The sequence below is a fragment of the Centrocercus urophasianus genome, unplaced genomic scaffold, assembly GCF_019232065.1.
Source record: "Centrocercus urophasianus isolate 14NV4802_14NV808 unplaced genomic scaffold, USGS_Curo_1.0 seq_12, whole genome shotgun sequence".
In the NCBI taxonomy this organism is placed as follows: domain Eukaryota; kingdom Metazoa; phylum Chordata; class Aves; order Galliformes; family Phasianidae; genus Centrocercus; species Centrocercus urophasianus.
Window position 1 is genome coordinate 62,768,026 of NW_024884364.1, and position 19,535 is coordinate 62,787,560.

Consider the following 19,535-nt stretch of genomic DNA (forward strand, 5'->3'; position numbering starts at 1 on the left):
GCTGACAGAACCTTTAAACCCAGAATATCTAGTGTGTGATTCTGTGATTCAAGGACAACTGACTCAGCTGGCCCCATCTGCTTCCACATACTGACAAAATTATGAAGTTCTACAGTTGCTCTGAGAAAGACTATGGTGAAATGTGGTTTAAAAGCTATTAAGGACATGTTCAAGCATCCAGTAAAAATATCATGTCTAAACAGAACATTCAGATACAATGTAATATGTTTATTTTTTGAATCCAAATGGTAAAGGTCCCTTTTTAAACAAAACAACAGAAAAAATAATCAACACAATTCAGAGGGCTTATCTCATTTACCATATTCTTCCCACTCTTCATTTATCATATCACAAAGCAGCAACTTATATTATTAGTGCTTATATAGTGCACTTATATGAGTTTTGATTTATGTATTAAGCTTTAAATACAACGTATATCTATGAGCATAGCCCAGAATACACAACATTACATTTTCAAAGCGTATGTTAAAAAAAGGACAACAGATGTATATCCAAGACGGTCAAACTCAAATATTTTGACTTGCCAAACTCTATAACAAGTAACAGTAATTTTAAACTGCATACAAAGCAGAACAGTGCCAACATGCCTCCGGTCTGTGAGCTATGGTAAAATATCAAGCATACATATAAAGAAGAGAAGCAAAAGGAAAATGCCACAAATTCAGAACTAACCTGAGGCACAACCTGACTGCACAAAGGCAACCCACCTTCCCACTCTACAATGCCAAGAGCCCAACAACAGAAAGCACTTCTACGCTATAGCAAAGTGAAACATTAACTTTCCCAAATTTTGCCTCTGCATTTTTAAACAACTTGCTCAAAAATGTGAAGATGAACACCTAATTATACTGAACAAACGTACAAACTATAAAGTCAGAGAAGCTCCATAAGATTGCCACTTTTCAACCTTGCATAGTGATAGTTGGCATTGATATTACTACCATAGCTTCAGCAGAAGATATGGAAAAGGAAAATCTTTACTTCTAAGTGATGCACATATGTAACATTTTCTTCACAAAATTCATTTAAACATAGTTTTAATAAAAGGGAAAACAGCTCTAAAAAGAGAGAAGGAGAAAGATAGTGTTCACAAGCTTAGAAATAAAAAAATACAAAACCGGAACATTCCATAAAAAATGAAAATAACCATTCCATCATAACAGCACCTACTTTGTCACTAAACAAGCCCCATACATGCAACAAACTAAAACTATTGTATAAGGCTGTCGAATGAAAGGTTTACCTTTTATATAAACAAAGTGTAAAAATAGCAGTAAGTTGCAATTTTCAAATGTAATGCTATGTGAAGATTTTGTGCCCCCAGATTCGTTTGGTAGCAATTTCAATACGCGCGTGATATAAAGGTCGTTGATCTAGGAGCCATGGTACAAATACATTGTGCCTAAGACAGTATTGTCGTACCTCTGTTCAACTTTAACAGAATTGGAATGCTCAACGACACTACTAAGTTCAGGGATGCTTTCAGCAGTATCCCCAAAACCGTGGTAGTGTCCATAGTGCAAAGTATCTCCAGGGTCTTCCACCCACGAGGGGCGGTTAGAAACGCAGCTACTTGGGCTTCCATTCAGATGGAGAGATCCACACATATCAGTGGGATTATTCATGGCCTTTTCTGGCTCCTCGGTGCCATTACTGGTATGAATTCGATGCCTACCGGGAGAAGTTACTCCAGGAATTATTCCAGTAGGTGTTAATGTTAAACATTCCTCTTGCCTGGTATCCATCCCACTGAGCTGTTGTGCGGCGGTGAAATCCAAATGTCCATTGATGGCACATCCATTTGTCAGTGCATTCAATATGGAGCTACTGCTATTCATATCTGCATTAAGAAATACACCTGTCACCAAAAATTAAGAATAAATCGAAATACATCAAAACGTCTCCACTACACTCCACTGATTTTTAAAATGTTTCCACACACAACTTTGCCAATAAGCCTGCCCTTTCCTATCCGTAACAGCACACGCAGTTTGTGTTTGTGGGAGCTGGACTGAGGCGTGGATTTTAATGTCAAAAATGCAACTATCTTACCTACATTCAATTATATTTGTATTAATCTCTCAAAGACATCGTGAGTTTTTCAGAAATTATTTTCTATAAGTGTAGCAGGCTGCATTCTGGAACAGCAGTTTGAAAAGTGGAATAAGACATCCTTCCATCTTCACTGTAACGCCCCCTTGGGTTCTAAGATTGTAAATATACAATAATGGAATATCTGTGACAGGGTGAAGAGTTGCCTTTTTTAAAATATTATTTTCTGTAGTAATTAGTCTGTGACTCCTTTCTTTTCAGTGGTCACTCTTACAGCACAGAATACACTGAAGTAGGTCGAATAAAGAAATGTTATGCTGGGATGCTAATATAAAATGTGTCAAAGTGCTTTTATTTAGAAAGTTCTTCAACTCATCTAGCAGCTTGCTAGATGAGATAGTGAGGTTTATATTAATGAGTTTATAATAACGCCTGTACAATCCACATGCAAAAGGCCATGCAAAAGGCCATACAATAGCAACAGCAGAGTGCACAGAAGACTAAAAAAAAGATTAATAGTAGGGAACAAAATTCTAAACATGTGCATGCAAAAAAATAGACAACTGTTTTAAAGCAACTTCTGTTGGATTTAGTAGTTTAGTACAATCATTATTATTTCCATCAACAGAATTTCATCAGCATTTCTGAAATGCATTTTTTTTTTTTTTGCAGTGGTACTCAAAAGTACTAGCTCAACAACTAGCAGAATACACTCTGCCTTAAAATGCCTGCAGGTAAAGGACATCTAAAAGTTATATCTGTATTGGTAAAGAATAGTGAGGCAAGTGTAGAAACTACAGGCCTATACATCTACATTTAAAGATTTTATGTCCTGTTGTTGTTCTTGGATATATGCACATATGTTTGTGATACATACATGCATAAACCTACGTGCAAAACAGGACTGCATTGAAGTTGCATTTCCAAATCGAGCCAGTAAGTCAGTCTGCCTGCTGGTAATTTTCCACATTTAAAAACAACTGGGTTCCTGTTTAAATGACACGAGTACCACTGTTTGACAAGGAAGAACCAGAAGCTTTGGTTATTAGTCCATTGCATGGATATGTTTTGCAATATGGATACACTGATACACAAAGCCAAGAAATGTGTTAATTTTGAACCTCACTGTGTATACTAACCGGAGTTTCCTCTTTCATTCCCTTCATGACGTCAACAGAACTCACTAACAACAAATTCTTACTGAAAATGGAAAAAAAAACCCACCCAAACCCATCGAGACACCAAAGCTAATATTTCAGTGATGAAAACGCACAGAAAGAATTTCAGATAGTGTTTATTAACTGAAAAGTGTGAAATTTTTAACTGTTTAAAAATAAATCCTCATAGGCTGGCTTTGCCAAGTCAAATTTAATAAAAGTGGTGCTACCCATAGTTAATATGCAAAAGTAGGTAATGAATAATTCTAGTGATAATTATAGAACGTTACTACGCATTAAAGATTAGCACCTATAGTAATAGAGAGTATTTATGAATGACAATCATTTTTCCATAAATAAGAACACTTAGTAATTATCACTGGAAAATATCATAATCTACTTTTTAAGAACTGACTGCATATATATGTATATATATTCATTTCTAATATATTAAAATATCTGTCCGTTATCGTTCCCTTTGGCAAATCTGATTTGTGGTACAAAGCATAAACATTTTAATCACAGAACAAATTAAGGTAAGATATTCATTTCTCATTATAATAATGCACTATCGTAGTAACTCCATGCTTTACCTACAAAGTGCATGGAAAAGCTGACCCCAAACAGGTTTTATCAAAGCTCTATGCACACCCTGGGGTTATCAAAAAGCATCTGATTGAGCAGCCCTGAAAAAAAAACACTGTTAATATCCACTAATACCACTAATATTATGACTGTTCCGTGAGGATCAATGTACGAAGTCCAAACAGCTTTCCGATACTGCAGCTCCAAATTTAGTTCCAAACTAGTTTAAGAACATCAGTATCCAGATTTGTTTTTTTTTTTTTTTCCACTAAAACCCACAAATTTGTTCATAGCAAGATCCTGTGCTTATACTGTCTGAACAAATTTTGAACACATTATGTAGTCTAGTCTATTCTTTATAGCATTTGTTAAACTATGCTGAGTACAGTTTAGTTGTAACATATATTATTTTCAAAGCCATATAAGCACTATGATATGTTTCCCTATCAAGTCTTATCAGCAAGTAAAACTATGTAATGGAAACAAAGTGAATCATTTACATTATTTCCGAGTTTCCGTTAACCTGAAATCATAGGCAACTAAAAGCAAGGCACAACGTAATACAAGCCTCAGGTTAGAAGTGAAACAGCCACTGTGGATTTCTGCTCATCTGAGAACTGCTATTAAACCTCCTCTGTCACCATTACAATATATTGCATGAAACAGCTAATTTTAGACACCTACTAGAACCCCATGGTGTGGTGTGTTACAATACAACAGTTTTCAAGACTAGTCATCATGTGCAAAAGTAAAAGATTAAGTCTTAAAAATAAAATGCGTATTGGTTCTTGCAATGACAGGGCGTTTGCATTGCAGAAACAGTGTATATTTCAATTTCTTTTGGTCCAACAGAACTACTCTCCTGTTGTTTGGTGTCTTCGACCATTTGAATGTTGTTGTAGTTAACAGGAAACTGTCCACTCCCACCTGATACAACAGCAAACTCTCTGTCAACGTGCATATTGTCAGCATCGTCCTCAACTCCTCCATTCATCATTGGTATTAAGCCATCAAAGCTGTAAGCTGATTAAAAAAAGAGGTTTGCTTAGTCACTGGTGCACACTTGAAAACTCAGCCAACAAACAGATGAGTACTTTCGCTATTAAAACAAAAGCTTTTTACATACAAATCTAAATTGTTCACGTGTGAAAGCTTCTGACATTTGAGATAACACATGTGGAATAAGCAAAAGGTGAGTAGCTGCGCTTTCATTACTATCCTCAAAAATGCAGAATTACCACCGTACTTATCAGACTTCGCACCTATGTATCAAGCAATTACTAGGTGTAAGTTGACTGAAGAGTAATTTAGGATGCCCAGATAGCATGCCCTGTGGATACAAGCAGACTCCATCCCAGAGAGCATTCAGTGTCAGTTATGAATGTTCCCCCTTTGCTCTCCTATTAACTCATGCCCTACTCGTGAGATGTTCCAGGGACCATCCGAGAACTGAACATAGATTTCTCTTGATAAAAGCCAAGAAGTGTCGAGACGTGGGAAATGCTTTAACAAGCAAAAAGGGTGTGACTGCATTACCTCTTATCAGCACCCTCCAGTGCACCCCTTCAGTATGAGCCTAACAGACCCTGCACTGTTTTTTTTTTTGCTGTCACATTTTTCTATACTCTGCACACACACCACAATATAGAGGGCTACTTCAGTAGACTGCAAGTCTTTTTGCATTACCTTTGGCACAAGGGAAATCCTAGTAAACGACTTGCTTTTAATGAACTTTAAGCAATTGCCAGTGTGTTTCAGGGCTCCAGAGTTAACATAGGTCTTAAAGGAGACCAGAGTTCTTAGAGAAGTGAGATTCATATCACCCAGACCAGGAAGAAAAAGACATTTTCTCTGGATATCTAGATGAATATGGTGTGCAGATTCATGCTGGCATATGCAAGGGTACACCCACTCAGCAATCCTCCCCATCTTCCTCCCACAAAGATAACCCAACAGCAGCCATGTCGAATGCCATGACATGCAGCTGAGCACCTCCTGCACGCAGCAAACTGTGTTGAGCTTGTACAGCACAGTGCAAAAGCCAGTCTGCCAAAGGCCACGGGCTAGATGGATGAGGACTGCAACAAACACACAAGTGATCGACTGGCCTGGCACAAATCATCTCTGCATTTCACTGTGTGACCCAACCGCCCCAGGAATCAAAGAGAGAGATTTCTGGAACTTACTTCAGAAGAACTGACATAAAATTCAGCTGATATTCCCAAGTTAAAAGTGGAAGTGATTCAGTGTGCATTCTGAACGCAGACTTGCAACAAAGCTACGAATGTACATTTGTTCAGCTTCTGGAGCTTGTTCTTGTATTGCATTTGCTTCCATCAGTCACAGAGCATCTTGTATCAGCACTGCATAAGTTTTAGGCTGAAGGCTTTTTTAATACTATGTGCCCAATAGCAGAATTGTGTGCAAAAAACCAAAATTGTGTACATAAAGTTCATCTCCTCTCCAGTTTAGCTATTCCAGGACAAAGTATGAAGCCTGTTTCAGTATTTTCCCCTACTCCACTGCTTACAATCTCATTGTAAATTGTGTATACCACGCCAAGGCACTGTGTAAGCTTTTCTCAATTGCTGTAATCTGGTCATAACTGCCTGCACTCTGGATATCTGGAATCCCATGTGCAAATAAATGGCAATGCTAAAGGCAGATCTGCCTGAATTTGCTTTTTTTTTTTTTTTTTTTTTTTAAGGCTAGCTAAGCCCAAAGACATACTGATGACTCCTCATTACTCACCTTCGTTGTTTACAAGGTGCCTCAAGAAAGGTGACTCATTCTCATTCCCAACAGGCTTTTTATATTACTGTGATTTTACTGATGTTGATGTCTTTGAAGGCAGACACTGCATCAGAAACTCTGAGTTCGGATGCATCTCTTAATTGCTCTAAAAATCTTCAAGCAAAGGCAGCAGAGTTTTTACCTTGCTTGCAAAGGTGTTAAAAGTCATACTGGTAGTAAAACCTCAAAAAAATACCTATTCTGATTGCTTCCCTAATACCTTGGTAATTGGCTAGGAGACCTCATCCATTTGAACATATTGTACTTGTTTGCTTCATCTGACTTACCCATTACTCCAACTCCTTACGTTGAAAGATAATGCAGATATTGCTATTTCATGGCAACATATCATAGATGGCCCAGTGCCACTCCTGCAGATTTTGGGGAAATGCTACCTACTGACTACATTAGAACCATTTTCTGAAACGAAAGAGCTTGCTGGTTATGAATATCCAGAAGGAATAGCTCTTCAAGACCAAAGGTGTGTATCTCTGACTTCAAGCAACGTCTTCTCAGCCCAGAACATGAACGCACTGAAAACGTCATTCCTCAGCAGTTACGTCCAACTGCGTACTGCATTTTCTCAATCCAAGCAACTACTTAAAGACTTTATTCCTTGACACACCACCTTCCATTTAATTGAATAGGCGCTCTTCCCCATCAGGAATTTATTTAGTTTGGAACAACTAGATCAAGTGGTACATCTTAGACATGTTTAGCTTCAGAGTAAACACGTTAATGCCTCCAATCCCAGGAGAACTGAAACGGTGGCTGGACAGTAAGTACAAAAGCAAATGCTATGGAGTGACAATGTTGTTGTGATTTATTTTATTCATAGCAGATTTTAAAATGTTGCTTTGGTCTCATTTCCACTCTTACTCTCTGCAGTTAAGCACCAGTTAAGCCCAGGTTTTCTTGGCTCACTGTAAACCATGCTTATTAGAACAAAACACAGTTTCATGTAGACGTCTTCAGCGATGGTCTATAGAGTCCCTATTCGATTGCTGGTACAGGAACAAAGGAGGCTTGAGTACAGAATGCTCAATTTCTCTTCACTATGAGTTTAACAGAATGTCCACAGCAAGGCAACAGGATATTCTCTCATGTTATTCATGCAGTTATTTAAGATTTGAAAAAGATTTCTTCATATAGCCACCAAAAATATCTTCAAGGTATTATCCTATCATTGCTGGCAGAGAAAGAAGCAGCATCCTCATTGCACTGGATTGAATATGAATCCCTCAGATTCATTCCCACCTGATATTCTTGTATAATCTAACAGTTCCCCTTGGAAAACAATCCTGGATATTTAGTGTACATTCACTTCATGTTACAGACACGATCCATACCAATTCAGAAACCTTTCTGTATCAAATTTATTTCATCCATCTTGCTTAGTAAACCATTTCTGAAGAATGAGTGAATCCCAAAGTGGAAAACTATCATCAGAACATCTGGGCTTCTTCGTGGATTAAAATATTACGTGAAAATATTACGAGAAGAAAGCGAGGAAAGCAGGAGCTAATTTCAGCTTCTGCTCTTCTATATGTTATTCTTGGTGTCGTGTAACTACAGCACTCTCTGGGAATAGAAATTTCTGAAGACAAGTCAAGATGATGACAGGGAGAACTGAGATCGTATGACATGTGTACACTCTCCAAAGAATGGAACAACTGTATTTACCTGCTTTTGTATCAATGCTTAATTTAGATATGATAGTGAGTTTGTGAATAACACTCGACATCCACTCTGAAAGGCTTTAAAACGTTTATTTTCCTCTCTCAGCAACAGTGTCACCCCATCCCTTTTACCTCTAGGGTCTCACCTTCCGTTCTAGCTTTCTTTACTCCAGCAGACTCCACGTCTTCAAAGGATCTCTTTCGACTTGTCCCACCACTGAATGGATTGGGACCTGCATTCTGATGACCCCCATTTAAGGTGCCATTGCTATAGTAACGATTCAGATGACAGTTCTGGAGGTTCAAGAGAAACTGGGCACATTCTTGGAAGCCCTGGGTATGTGCAAGGTCTGCTGCTGTCAGGCCACTGGCATTTCTCAAGCTGTACAATACAAAGAAACTGAATTACACTCATTCATCAATCTAGCTTGTTGCTGCTGCTGCCCTTACTGACTATCTATCTGCTGGCGATGAGAGAAAACATACACTTAGTAAATTTCCATTAAGAAATTAGTTATCAATCATAGTTTATAACTAACTTAACTTTTCTCACATACATCTGTCTTCTAAGCAAAATTTGGGAGACAATACACTTTAAAATAAAATCAATATACTATGTGCTTTAAGAAAAAAAGCATCTTCCTATTTAAACTTCTCAAAATGCTTTAATCTAAAATAGTCTGAAGTACCTGGCTTTTTACATAAACTTCAGACTAATTAAAGCCTTGAAATTAACCATCTATGATCTTCTGCAGTTTATTTTGTAATCTATATCTTGAGTAAAAGATCAAATACTTGAAACAAACTTAACACGACTTGGCAATTGTCCATGGCATTCTGGTTTCTAAGGTAACAATAAAATATACACACATAAAGAAAAAAAAGACAAAGATGCTATACTTAGTTATGCTTTGCTTATAGGATTTTTTTTCTGGTTTGTTTTTCATTTCAAAGTGTGTGACATCATAAGTGTTGGGACTTGCTTTCTTATTTGTATCAAGACTTTCTCCATGTACAAGAGAAATGACACTGGAATTTGAATACTCCAAAACATCAAGAATATTATAAGTGAAAACAGGTAAGATACACAGACTTATGAAGGTTTAATTTGAAAAAGAGTGCAGTTATCACTTGTATTCAAACAAACATACATGTCTGTGCATAGAATACAGAATAATAAGGAAATGTGAGTAAGTGGTGACAAGAGGGCTAAAAACAACAATACATCTTTCCTAATTTTTTTCCTCCTTTCCAATACAACAGAAGATGGATTTGTATCTGGGCCTTAAGTAACACAACTTAAGTGACAAGTTCATTACTTGAAAATTCAGACACAGACTAGCCACAGAATAAGAATTTAGAGACTGACAAGACCTAATCCTCCTGTTGAAACTCATATGAAACAGAAATCAACTTATTTCAGCTCATGTGAAGAGCACAAAGAACAAAGCTTAGATTTTCTTCCTAGAACGTTGCAAACAAACATAACACAATGCAACAAAAACTTCAGGAACATAAACTTGAAAAATAACCATTTTGAACAAAAACAATAGCTCAGTTATTTCTAATCCACTTCATATTTGCTGGCCCCTGAAAGGCACTGAAATAAATTTAGACAAGCGTGCAAGGCTGCATAAACCAAATTTTGAGAAAGGTTTGTTTCCCAGAAAAAAAAAAAAAGAAGAAACAGAGATGTGATCTGAAGTTTCACCTATTTTATAATGTAATGAACCTACTAAGACTTTTTACAGATCTCTCCCCTTCCCATATCCTAAAAAGTTTGTTCCTAATACATGAAGAAAAACAGGAATATTTTAGAATGGGCTGAAGCACACTGGATGTAACATTCTTGATTCTGACAGCTTAGAACTTTCTCTCTTAAAAATCTGAATTTAACCTATAATTTTCGAAAAAACTCCTTTTGTCAGGAAATCAGTGATTAAAAACAAACAACACAAATCAAATAAAGAGATATTACAGGATCTAGATGACTAGAAACTTGCTGGCCATCTGCTACGTAAGAGGAAAAAAAGAGAAAAAAAAATTCATTATAGAAATGAGAATAGAAATTGTTCCCTGCACTGACTACACAAGACACAATAAGGAGCTCCGTTTCTTATATGCAATCCATCTCTATACTGGTCCTTGACTATAAACTCTAATAATGTAAATTATTAGAAGGAAATCAAAGTAATCAAAGATTAATTTTGGTATTAAGAATAGTATATATGATGTGGATTGCATTGTCAAAATATCAGAAGGAAACTCAGAGAGGTAATTACTATATTGGAGTAAGTTTTCAACTACCTCAGTTATTGGAATGTCTCTTAAGAAACGCTTCATTTCTCATAGCTGCTTATGGGAAGAATTTGAACACATAAAGGGCATTAAAGTAACATGAAGATGGGCTGTGAAAGAAAAGCAGTAAAAAACAGCTTTGGACAGCACAGATGGAATACCTCAGAAATTTTTATTTCTTGAAAAACCTTTTTTTCCCCTCCTATCCTCCATTTTTTATAAGATAAAAATCCCTTCAGTTCCAGCTTTGAGCTGACTATCGCCAATCTTGAAATGGTCGAAGCTCAAAGAACCTCAAAATATACTATCTGATATTCAATCTTCAGGCAAGATATCCCTTTGTTTCTTCTAATCACGCTGCAAATGTGACAGCTCTATTTCTCTATTACTCATTATTTAAAACCTAGCAAGGCTGGTTTTTTGAAGAAGAAGAAAAAGGAGATACTGCACCTGAGGACAGTTTTGTTTCAGGTCTCTTTAAACTAGGCTACCTAGCTAAAATAAGATCAAGGAAATAACTAGCTAGGTAGATTGGTATTTTTCAAAATCATTTTACAAAACAGTTGCCAGCAACGAAAGTATGGAAGGATGGAAGAAGTAATATTAAAGAAAAGAAAATTAGGCTAAGCCTTGTGTGCATTACGTGCATTTCACAACTAGTCATCTACTAAATGGCATTTGTTGACTTGGTACTACTATTTTCTAAAGGCTGGTCGAATTCTATCAAAGCAGATATGTTCCAAAAAAGTAACAGTGAAAACTACAGCTCTGAAAACATAATTCCACTTACTGGCACTTACTCCACACAGAACTGTGTCCAACACAATTCCGTTGCAGTGCTGACAAACATAAGAAAAAACTGACTATACCTTACTGAGGATCAAATGCAGCTTTTGGTAGGTTGTTACACAGTTGATGCATTGTTCACTTGGAAGGCACATGCATGTCACCATTTCCAAAGAAATTCATGAACTTGAATAACCAAATGAGTCCTGTTATCCTGTTAAGATTACTTAGCAATATTTCATTTGGCTTGGCAGTTCATTAACTATCTGTACTCTTATTCCTGCAGATAAATTATAAGTATGATGTTATTTACCCTCAACCTTCTTTATGGGCTGAAAGCCAGGCGCTGGAAATAAGGACATATTATTTACCTCAAAGCACAGAAAGAGATGCTAACTCCAAAGCAAAGTAAGAAAAATACAATTGGAAAGATAAGTTTTTCATACTATAAAGTTATTACAAATAGAAAAAAATTCGCAAGAAAAATTGAAAGAAATCTGGATGCAGAGAAGTAGGTGATCTTGAGGTTCCTTGACAGATTACATTTAACAATTGAATTATTCTGTAGCGACAAGCATTTCATAAATGAGCTGAAAATATGCACTATTAAGAGTTAAAGCTCTGACTTTCGTATATACATTTATTCACATACCTTATACAGTGCTCAAATAAGAAAACACTCTTACAAACCAATTCTTCTTCATCCATCAATTGATGTCCTCAAGGCAGTCTTCAAAACTAATTTTGGCATGAAGGGGACTCTCATTTTAATCTGCTTTTCTCCCTCCAGTTGACATCACAACCGATATCAAAGCAACTATGAAGACGATGCTACTGAAACTGAAATTTTAGGAAGAGGCTGACCATATACCTAATTCATTCTTCAAAAGCAAGGGAACAACTACCCTGGCCAAACAGGACTGGAATATAGAAATGTAAAATTAACTTTCAATTCAGCTTTAGTTTAGGAAGACTTTTCTACTATCTCATTTCAAACACAGTTGTTGTTTTGAGAAGCTCACTAGAGGAAGGAGAAAAATCTGAGGCAAGCTCTCAGAAAATACAGAAGATAATTCCATCATCATGAGCTACAGAAAAAAACAGAAAAAATAACTTGGAATTGCTTAAGTGCACCTTTTTGTAAGAAAGATTTACTTCAAGATAATTTTAAAAAGCCTTGCTCTTAGAAGGATCTGTAGAAAGAAAAGATGAAGACCTGTTGTTCTTGCACTTAATTATGAATTATACTGAAGTTACACAAAAAGAACTTGATTCTAAGTTGTTTTATATAAACGTGTTAAACTTATTGAAGGAAAAAAGCAAGTACATTTTAATGCATTTTTGATATTTACTACTTGAAATACACCATCTTCCACTTATAATGTCACATACCTTGAAAAACAAAACAAATGTTTGCTATAAAAGTCAACATTAAATCTCTTTGAAAAAACATTCATTACGTAGAAAAAGCTAAACGTAAAATTTTTAAATAGTGATCACATCACCTCCAGCTTACTTGTGTTTTTGTTAATGCCATGCGACAATCTAAGAAATAAACCACAGTTTTTGTATATCAATGTAATATCTGTTAAAAATACTGATCTCAATTATCTATTGTTAGTTTACAAATAAAGTAGATAATCGTAAATTAGGGTAAGCAAAGCATGCAAATCTATAGATTCTATATCTGAATTCCTAGATTAGCATTAAAACCAATCACCGCAACAAATACCTCAACAGTATGCCTTGTGTGCAGAAAGGAAGCGATACTGAACATTCAATGCCACAACTGTAAGGTTTTCGGAGAAGCACCTGTGGCAGTTTCAGCAGTTTCTATATGGAATGCTCCCCCTTTCTAGGATTACTTGAAAAAATCAAGTCAATTCGAATTACGTAGCTGTAAAACATTGACATGTGTAGTTTTCACAGTTTCAGAATCTTCTGTTTGATTTAAACGGGCAATGGTGCATAAACAGGAAACTTATAATCATAAGGGATCACATATTTGCAGGCAACAATATGATTAAAAGTTACATTAACATACATAAAGTGCTGTAGCACATTATTCATTATGTAAGCCATTATCATGTGACCACCTTAACAACAAGATACTACGCCTTTTATGCCTTTAAAGTATTATTACTTTCATCCTGAAACCCATTTGCCAGTTCTTCACTGAAATTTATATAGAATAAATTAAAATTACCAGTCAACCCATGGCTTCAATCACTTAAATTTAGTAGGCTGTATCTCAAAAGAATTAGTAACTATTCCTATATAAAAATTAGCAGATACAAGGATTAAAACAAAAGGAGAAAGAAAAAAAAAGATCAGAACACGAAAACGCCCACAGTGAGAAAAAAGTTTCCTATAAACACCAGCATACTAGTCTAAAATTTCTACAGCAAAGTGATTTTAGAATACTAAACTTTATCTGTTTTAACCCTTTGGTGTCCAAATACAAAAGTTGCAAAATAGTTTTAAAACTTTTTTCAGATACCAAGATAAAAATATTCTTAACCAAACAGATGCGTGCCATTGCTGGGGACAGCTATAAGAAATCTAAAAATCCATGCTAGAATTACATCTTGGGCATCTACAAAAGCACAAGTTGGTGCCAAGTTTTTATTTCACAACAAAATGAGGCAGCTGAAATCATTTTAGACCTTTTCAAATCCTGGCTGAGATTCTCAGACGTCCTCCAAAATCATAACGTGCTGAGTATCCTGGAAAGAAGGAAGCTCTCTGTGAAGCCTTTTTTTTTTTTCCATCTTAGTGTTACGGTTCACAAAGGATCACGTAGCTGCACCTACTGACACAAGAAAGAACTAACCACGATATATCACACTGGAAATGCTACAGTCATCACCATCCAACGGTGATTTACTGCCTTGGTTTCTGGCTTAAGTGCTTTAAGAAAGAACCTCAAACAGTGGACTTCAATTTTCAGTATCTCTTGTGGAAAACGTGAGTCACTCCCACGTAAACTTTTGCCTGAAGAATATACCACTGTCTGACTCTGCCTGCTAGCAGCAATTAACAGTAATTTTTAATTTATACCCTACTATGTAAGAGAGAATTCCTAACACAACTCACAAAAGGTATAAACGAATATGTTAACCTTTAAAATGATACAAAAAACAGAAGAGACCTTCACCACTGAAGTGAAAATGAAGGCTTCCTAGCTAAAGGTAACTAGCAACAACACCTTTCAATTAAGTGTCCTGCTAATACTGTAGCCTCTTTAAGTCAAAAGACAATACAGCCAGACAGCCATGAAAATCAGATCTAACACTGATGCTGCTATTTATTATGTCTCTACAACCAGATCTCCAGTGCTTGCAGTAGGAAAGCATTATAGAAGACCATTAAGGAAAAGTTCAGATCAGACTCTGACTTAAAAAGATGAAGTCTTGTAATGCAGATTCTGGAAGGTACCTCTGATAGAAGCAATACAATCACCTTATTTCTCTTTATATTAATTGAAAGGCAAATACAGCCTAAAATTTGAAAAAGTAAGAAAGCAAGCTTCTTTGAAACGTGCCAAATACAGAAGAAAGTTCAACAGAGTTAGTAGAAAAAACATGGACTTTTGCTTGGGAAAACTAAAGAGAGAGAAATTCCTTTTAAACAGATATTTTTGTGCCAAAGGGAAGAAAATATCAGGAATGAAAGAACTAATCAGATGGACTTGCTATTTCTCAGTAATAGACATGAAGAGAGAAAGATTTTTCAAACTACAATAAAATGTTAAATTTTTGTGACTTGATGCTCTCACTCACACTGAAGTTTTTTTTGGGTTAAGAAAATATTGATGCACATGGAACATGCACATGGAAGCTTCAAGTTTGTTCAATTTACACTGTCTTTCACACTAAGGAAGGCTTATCTACCACATACCAGAAACATCTTGCAGAATACATAGAAGGAATTTGTATGAAACATTCTAGCTAAGTAATAGCTCCCAAAACTCTTCAAAAGGCTCGCTAACCCTCCATGCAATGAGATACAACCCGTAGCATAAGTCACACAGCATTAGAAAATCCTTTCTGACCAACCTGAACATGTTTTGGGCCTATGGTTTTTTTGTTTTGTTTTTTGTTTTTTGGTTTTTTTTTGGTCCAAGTCCAAAGAGACTTGCTGAACTACGATCAACCGAACTGAAAAGACCCAAACTTCAATAGCAAACAAACCCATATCAACACATTTACAACCAAAGGTGAACTACAACTCATTTGCTCTAACAATTCTCCAATCACAAACTCAATCAAAATTTATCAGCAGATCAAACACGCCATTCATACAGATCATCCCCACCATCAGTGTCAAGACCAGCCATCAGAACCGATAAGACTGTTGTATTTGGGAACATACTGCATCCTTGTTTCTTTCACTGTGTTTAATACATCTTCTTCCCAAGTTCCTCTTTGTAACACTACTTGCTGTAACCAGGAATAGTTTATTTTACAGAAAAAAAAAGACCTGTCTGAAAGGAAGCTGCACAGGAAGGAAAATCACTTCCAATAACAGAAACAAGCAAACAACCACCTTGTCAGAAATCTAAGCTACTGAGATTTAAAATTCTTACTAACACATTATTTTTCTTCACCCAGTTCTTTTGGACTGAAGTCAATAAAACCACCATAACTCACAGAGGCTTGTCACTAATGACTAAGCTCTCCTATGAAGCTGGATTATAACCCTGTGTTCTTTCTTCACATTTCAGAAGGGTCACAAAATATCACTGCTTTAATGAATTTACTCATAAGAAGTGCAACTTCTTGCACTTTTCTCTATTCCTGAGCTTCTATCAACAACTGCTTCCACTAAGAATATTCCACTCTGAAACTGAACATGAATTATTGAATTTGCCTCAGCTTGAAGTAGTCTGAGCTTTAAAAGTACCAAACAGATTGTATATCAATATACTAATTAACCAATTATTATAACTCTTATTTCTAAACAGTAAGAAGCAGAAGCATTATTTTCAAGATGGGGTTCAAGACCGTAAGAAAGTCGATGTTGCTTTTTCTATAGTAAATCAACAGGACAGCTTTGAATGTACAACCATGACATAATAATGACTGTTCACATCACACATATTGTAACACCACAAAGAGACTGCAGACATATTTAAAATTGGGTCGTTGACTAGCTAGGGAAACAAGCACGTGATGAAAAAGTAACAAGTTTCTGCTAAATTTTTAAGAGACCGGGAAGAAACCCAGAAACATGCAGCCTTACTTTCCAACAAGCACAAGTGAACCAAAACAGATGGCTAAAACCTGAGAGAACAGGCCGTAAGTTTCCCTGATAAGGAAACCGACAGAAGTAGTAACGAAGTAATTGCTGATTTCTACTTTGTTTATCCTCCTGAAATGTACATAGTTCTGCCTGTCTGCTAAAGAGAAGAGATTCTGAAGAAATTTCAAGAAGTAAAGAAGTCTCAGAGGTAACAAGAACAAAAGCTGAGATACTGTAGGAGTAGCCATAATCAAGATTTGAAAAATGTCCTATGACCAGAGCATGGGAAATCAGAACAGAGAAGTATCTCTTCAGGGTCTTGCAGCATCCCCTCATGGTACAGCAAAGTGGTTTTTCCAAAAACCTTAAGATTTCTGGCAAGAAAATATGAAGATTCCTACCTCAGTATTCAAGTACCTTGATCAACAAAACCCTGGAATGACCTAGTAATCATGCTCAACTGGATGCATGTCAAGTCATACAGAATCACAGAATATCCCAAGTTACAAGGGACTGACAAGGATCACTGAGCCAGCTCCCAGTCTTGGTAGCACAGGGGCTTGGAGAGGTGGCTTCTGCAAGAGGAGGCAAGAGGCTGCTTCATGCTGTGAACCTGCTCCAGATGGCTCCAAAGGGCCCAGCACAGGCACAGCTGAGCCCATCCTAATCCATAAGGTACATCTCTCTATCCCAAAGAAATACTGCATTTGAAACTTCTCTCCTAGCTCCAAACCAATTCACTCTGTAATGCACAACTGTCCAAATGACAGTTCCAGAAGATCTTTTATTCAGAAATATTCAAACTTGCTGTACAAGTGAACTGTATGGAAACACAGACATGGAGAGAAACAATTAAGTTCAAATTATTATAATTAACAGCTGCCTTTTCCTACTTTCTTTTAGTTAATAGTGTCCTGCTTTAATAGCTGATCTTTGTGTTTTATATATATACACATATGTACTGATACAGCCTTTGAAACCATGTAACAGCCCAGCATTTCAAAAATCATGTAAAAGAGCAAAACAAAACATGGCACCAAGAAGGCTTTTCCTCTTTAAAGAGCTGTGGATACTAATTTGTCACCATAGCAAATACACAGTTAACCATACATAAATTTCATTCATTATGCTGTTTCAGCGAAAATCCAGCAGTTATTATGGATACTTTAAAAAAAAAAAAATACTATCCACATTAAAAATCATTTACACAGCAAACCTTTTCACTCATATGAGGACATTGTGACCACCTGCTTCCCCCTCTTCAAGGGTCCATGAATACCATAGTTAGTGGAGTAACCATTTTTATGGCTGTAGGACATACTGTGCACAGAATATGCTTCAGCTAAAATGAGAAGGTAAATACCACAAAAAAAATCAAAATATTTTCACTAGGGTACAATTATTATTTTTTAATATTACTAAAAAATTTACACAGGAATAGAGTCCCAAATTCTCTCTCATCAATTAGAAAAACAATGCAAAACTTCATGAAATTTAGAGACTGTAGGATATAGTATTTCTCTGTAAAACTAATACACTAACAAGCCTGAAATGAAGTAACCAGAGCAATTCAGGTGAGACAATTATTTTATCCTTACTAGACTACCATCAATATTCTTCAGCTTCCAACACAACCAAACAAGTGAAGTATAAGGGAAGAGAGTAGACACCAATATCAAAGATTACACTAGTCCAAGTAACTTCATTGTAACAGCAGTGTTTCAGTAATTACTCATTAGCAGAAAATAGCATTTTGAAGATGCTACAAAAATCAGGAAATCAATATAACCATTACAGATATGGGTCCAGTTTTCAAATCCAGGTGACCCAAAATTGAATCATCAGAGAAATACTTATCAATTTGGCCCAATTTAACATACTGACACTGAAAACTGCATTCCATGGAATAAATCTCCAACCCCAGTCAGTCAATTAGCTATCTCTCTTAGGTGACAGCAGCAGAATTTCATCCAAGTCTTGTTGCTCTCAATGAGAAAGAAACATGGGGTGCTCCACAAGCCTATTGCATTGGCATCACTGATTTTATGGTTTCCTGGATAGAATCTCATACTTTATTTATCTATAGAACCTGTGAGAAGTCTATCCTACTGTAACATAGATAGAATTCAAAGTTAGAAAACAGTGAATTCAAACAACTTCCTTTTCACTAAAACTGCTATAAAATCTATGTCATTTCTGCTGCCAAGAGCTTTGGTCAAAGGCAAGAAACACATTCCAAGGTTTTTGACTGTGGCTTGCAGATACAATGTTTAAGGGAGCAAAATCCAAATTATGTAAATTTAAGCTGCAGCCACAAATCCAACCTCAGCCATTCATCTCCTATTTTTTTTAAAGTCCTATGGATGTAACAGCTTCTCTTCATTTACATCAGACTTGAGTCACATATTTCATGTTGTTTATGCACTTCCATAACTTCCTTTGACTGGAAACTTTCTAAAAACCACAAGATCGTATGCTAATTGATGATGATAATTAAGGTTTGCTCAATTCCACAGTAAATTTAAATTCATTTATCAGAAAACATCTGGAAGCGAGTGCAAAATGGGAATTTATTAATTTATTAATGATTTAATGAACTTGACAATAATTTACCTGACAGCTGCATGAGTTATTTCAGTGTCATCATCTGTGAAGAACATCTTTTCATATAAAATTACTTGTTGATTACTATTAACATAAAAGGTTCTCTATCTCCTGAATGCTCTACGATACCACTGAAAATGTTAAAATTTATGGTAGATTTATCAGGGCAGCATTACAAAACAGTAAGATGGAAACCAAAGGGTAAAACAAGGAGTTAACTACATGATTCTTACTTCACTTTCAACTCAATAGTTTCACATTGCAGGTCAAAATACAACAATTAGTTACCATTTAAGATAAAAAAAGTCTAGTTCTA

At 36.0% G+C, this 19,535-nt stretch overlaps 1 protein-coding gene across 2 annotated transcripts in view; it reads right to left on the bottom strand.

The window, feature by feature from the left end:
• Positions 1–218: 218 nt before the first annotated feature.
• The window catches only part of ANKRD10 (ankyrin repeat domain 10), a 34,184-nt gene continuing 14,867 nt past the window's right edge, over positions 219–19,535 (bottom strand). The window contains exons 4-6 of one of the 2 annotated variants that reach the window (XM_042809523.1): positions 8,434–8,669; positions 4,743–4,838; positions 219–1,879 (exon numbers count right to left, since the gene is read on the bottom strand). In XM_042809523.1, coding sequence (XP_042665457.1) covers positions 1,395–1,879; positions 4,743–4,838; positions 8,434–8,669 — 817 coding nt within the window. In that variant the 3' untranslated portion in view covers positions 219–1,394. The remainder of the gene's footprint in view (positions 1,880–4,742; positions 4,839–8,433; positions 8,670–19,535) is intronic. The other variant, XM_042809524.1, reaches the window with a different exon arrangement.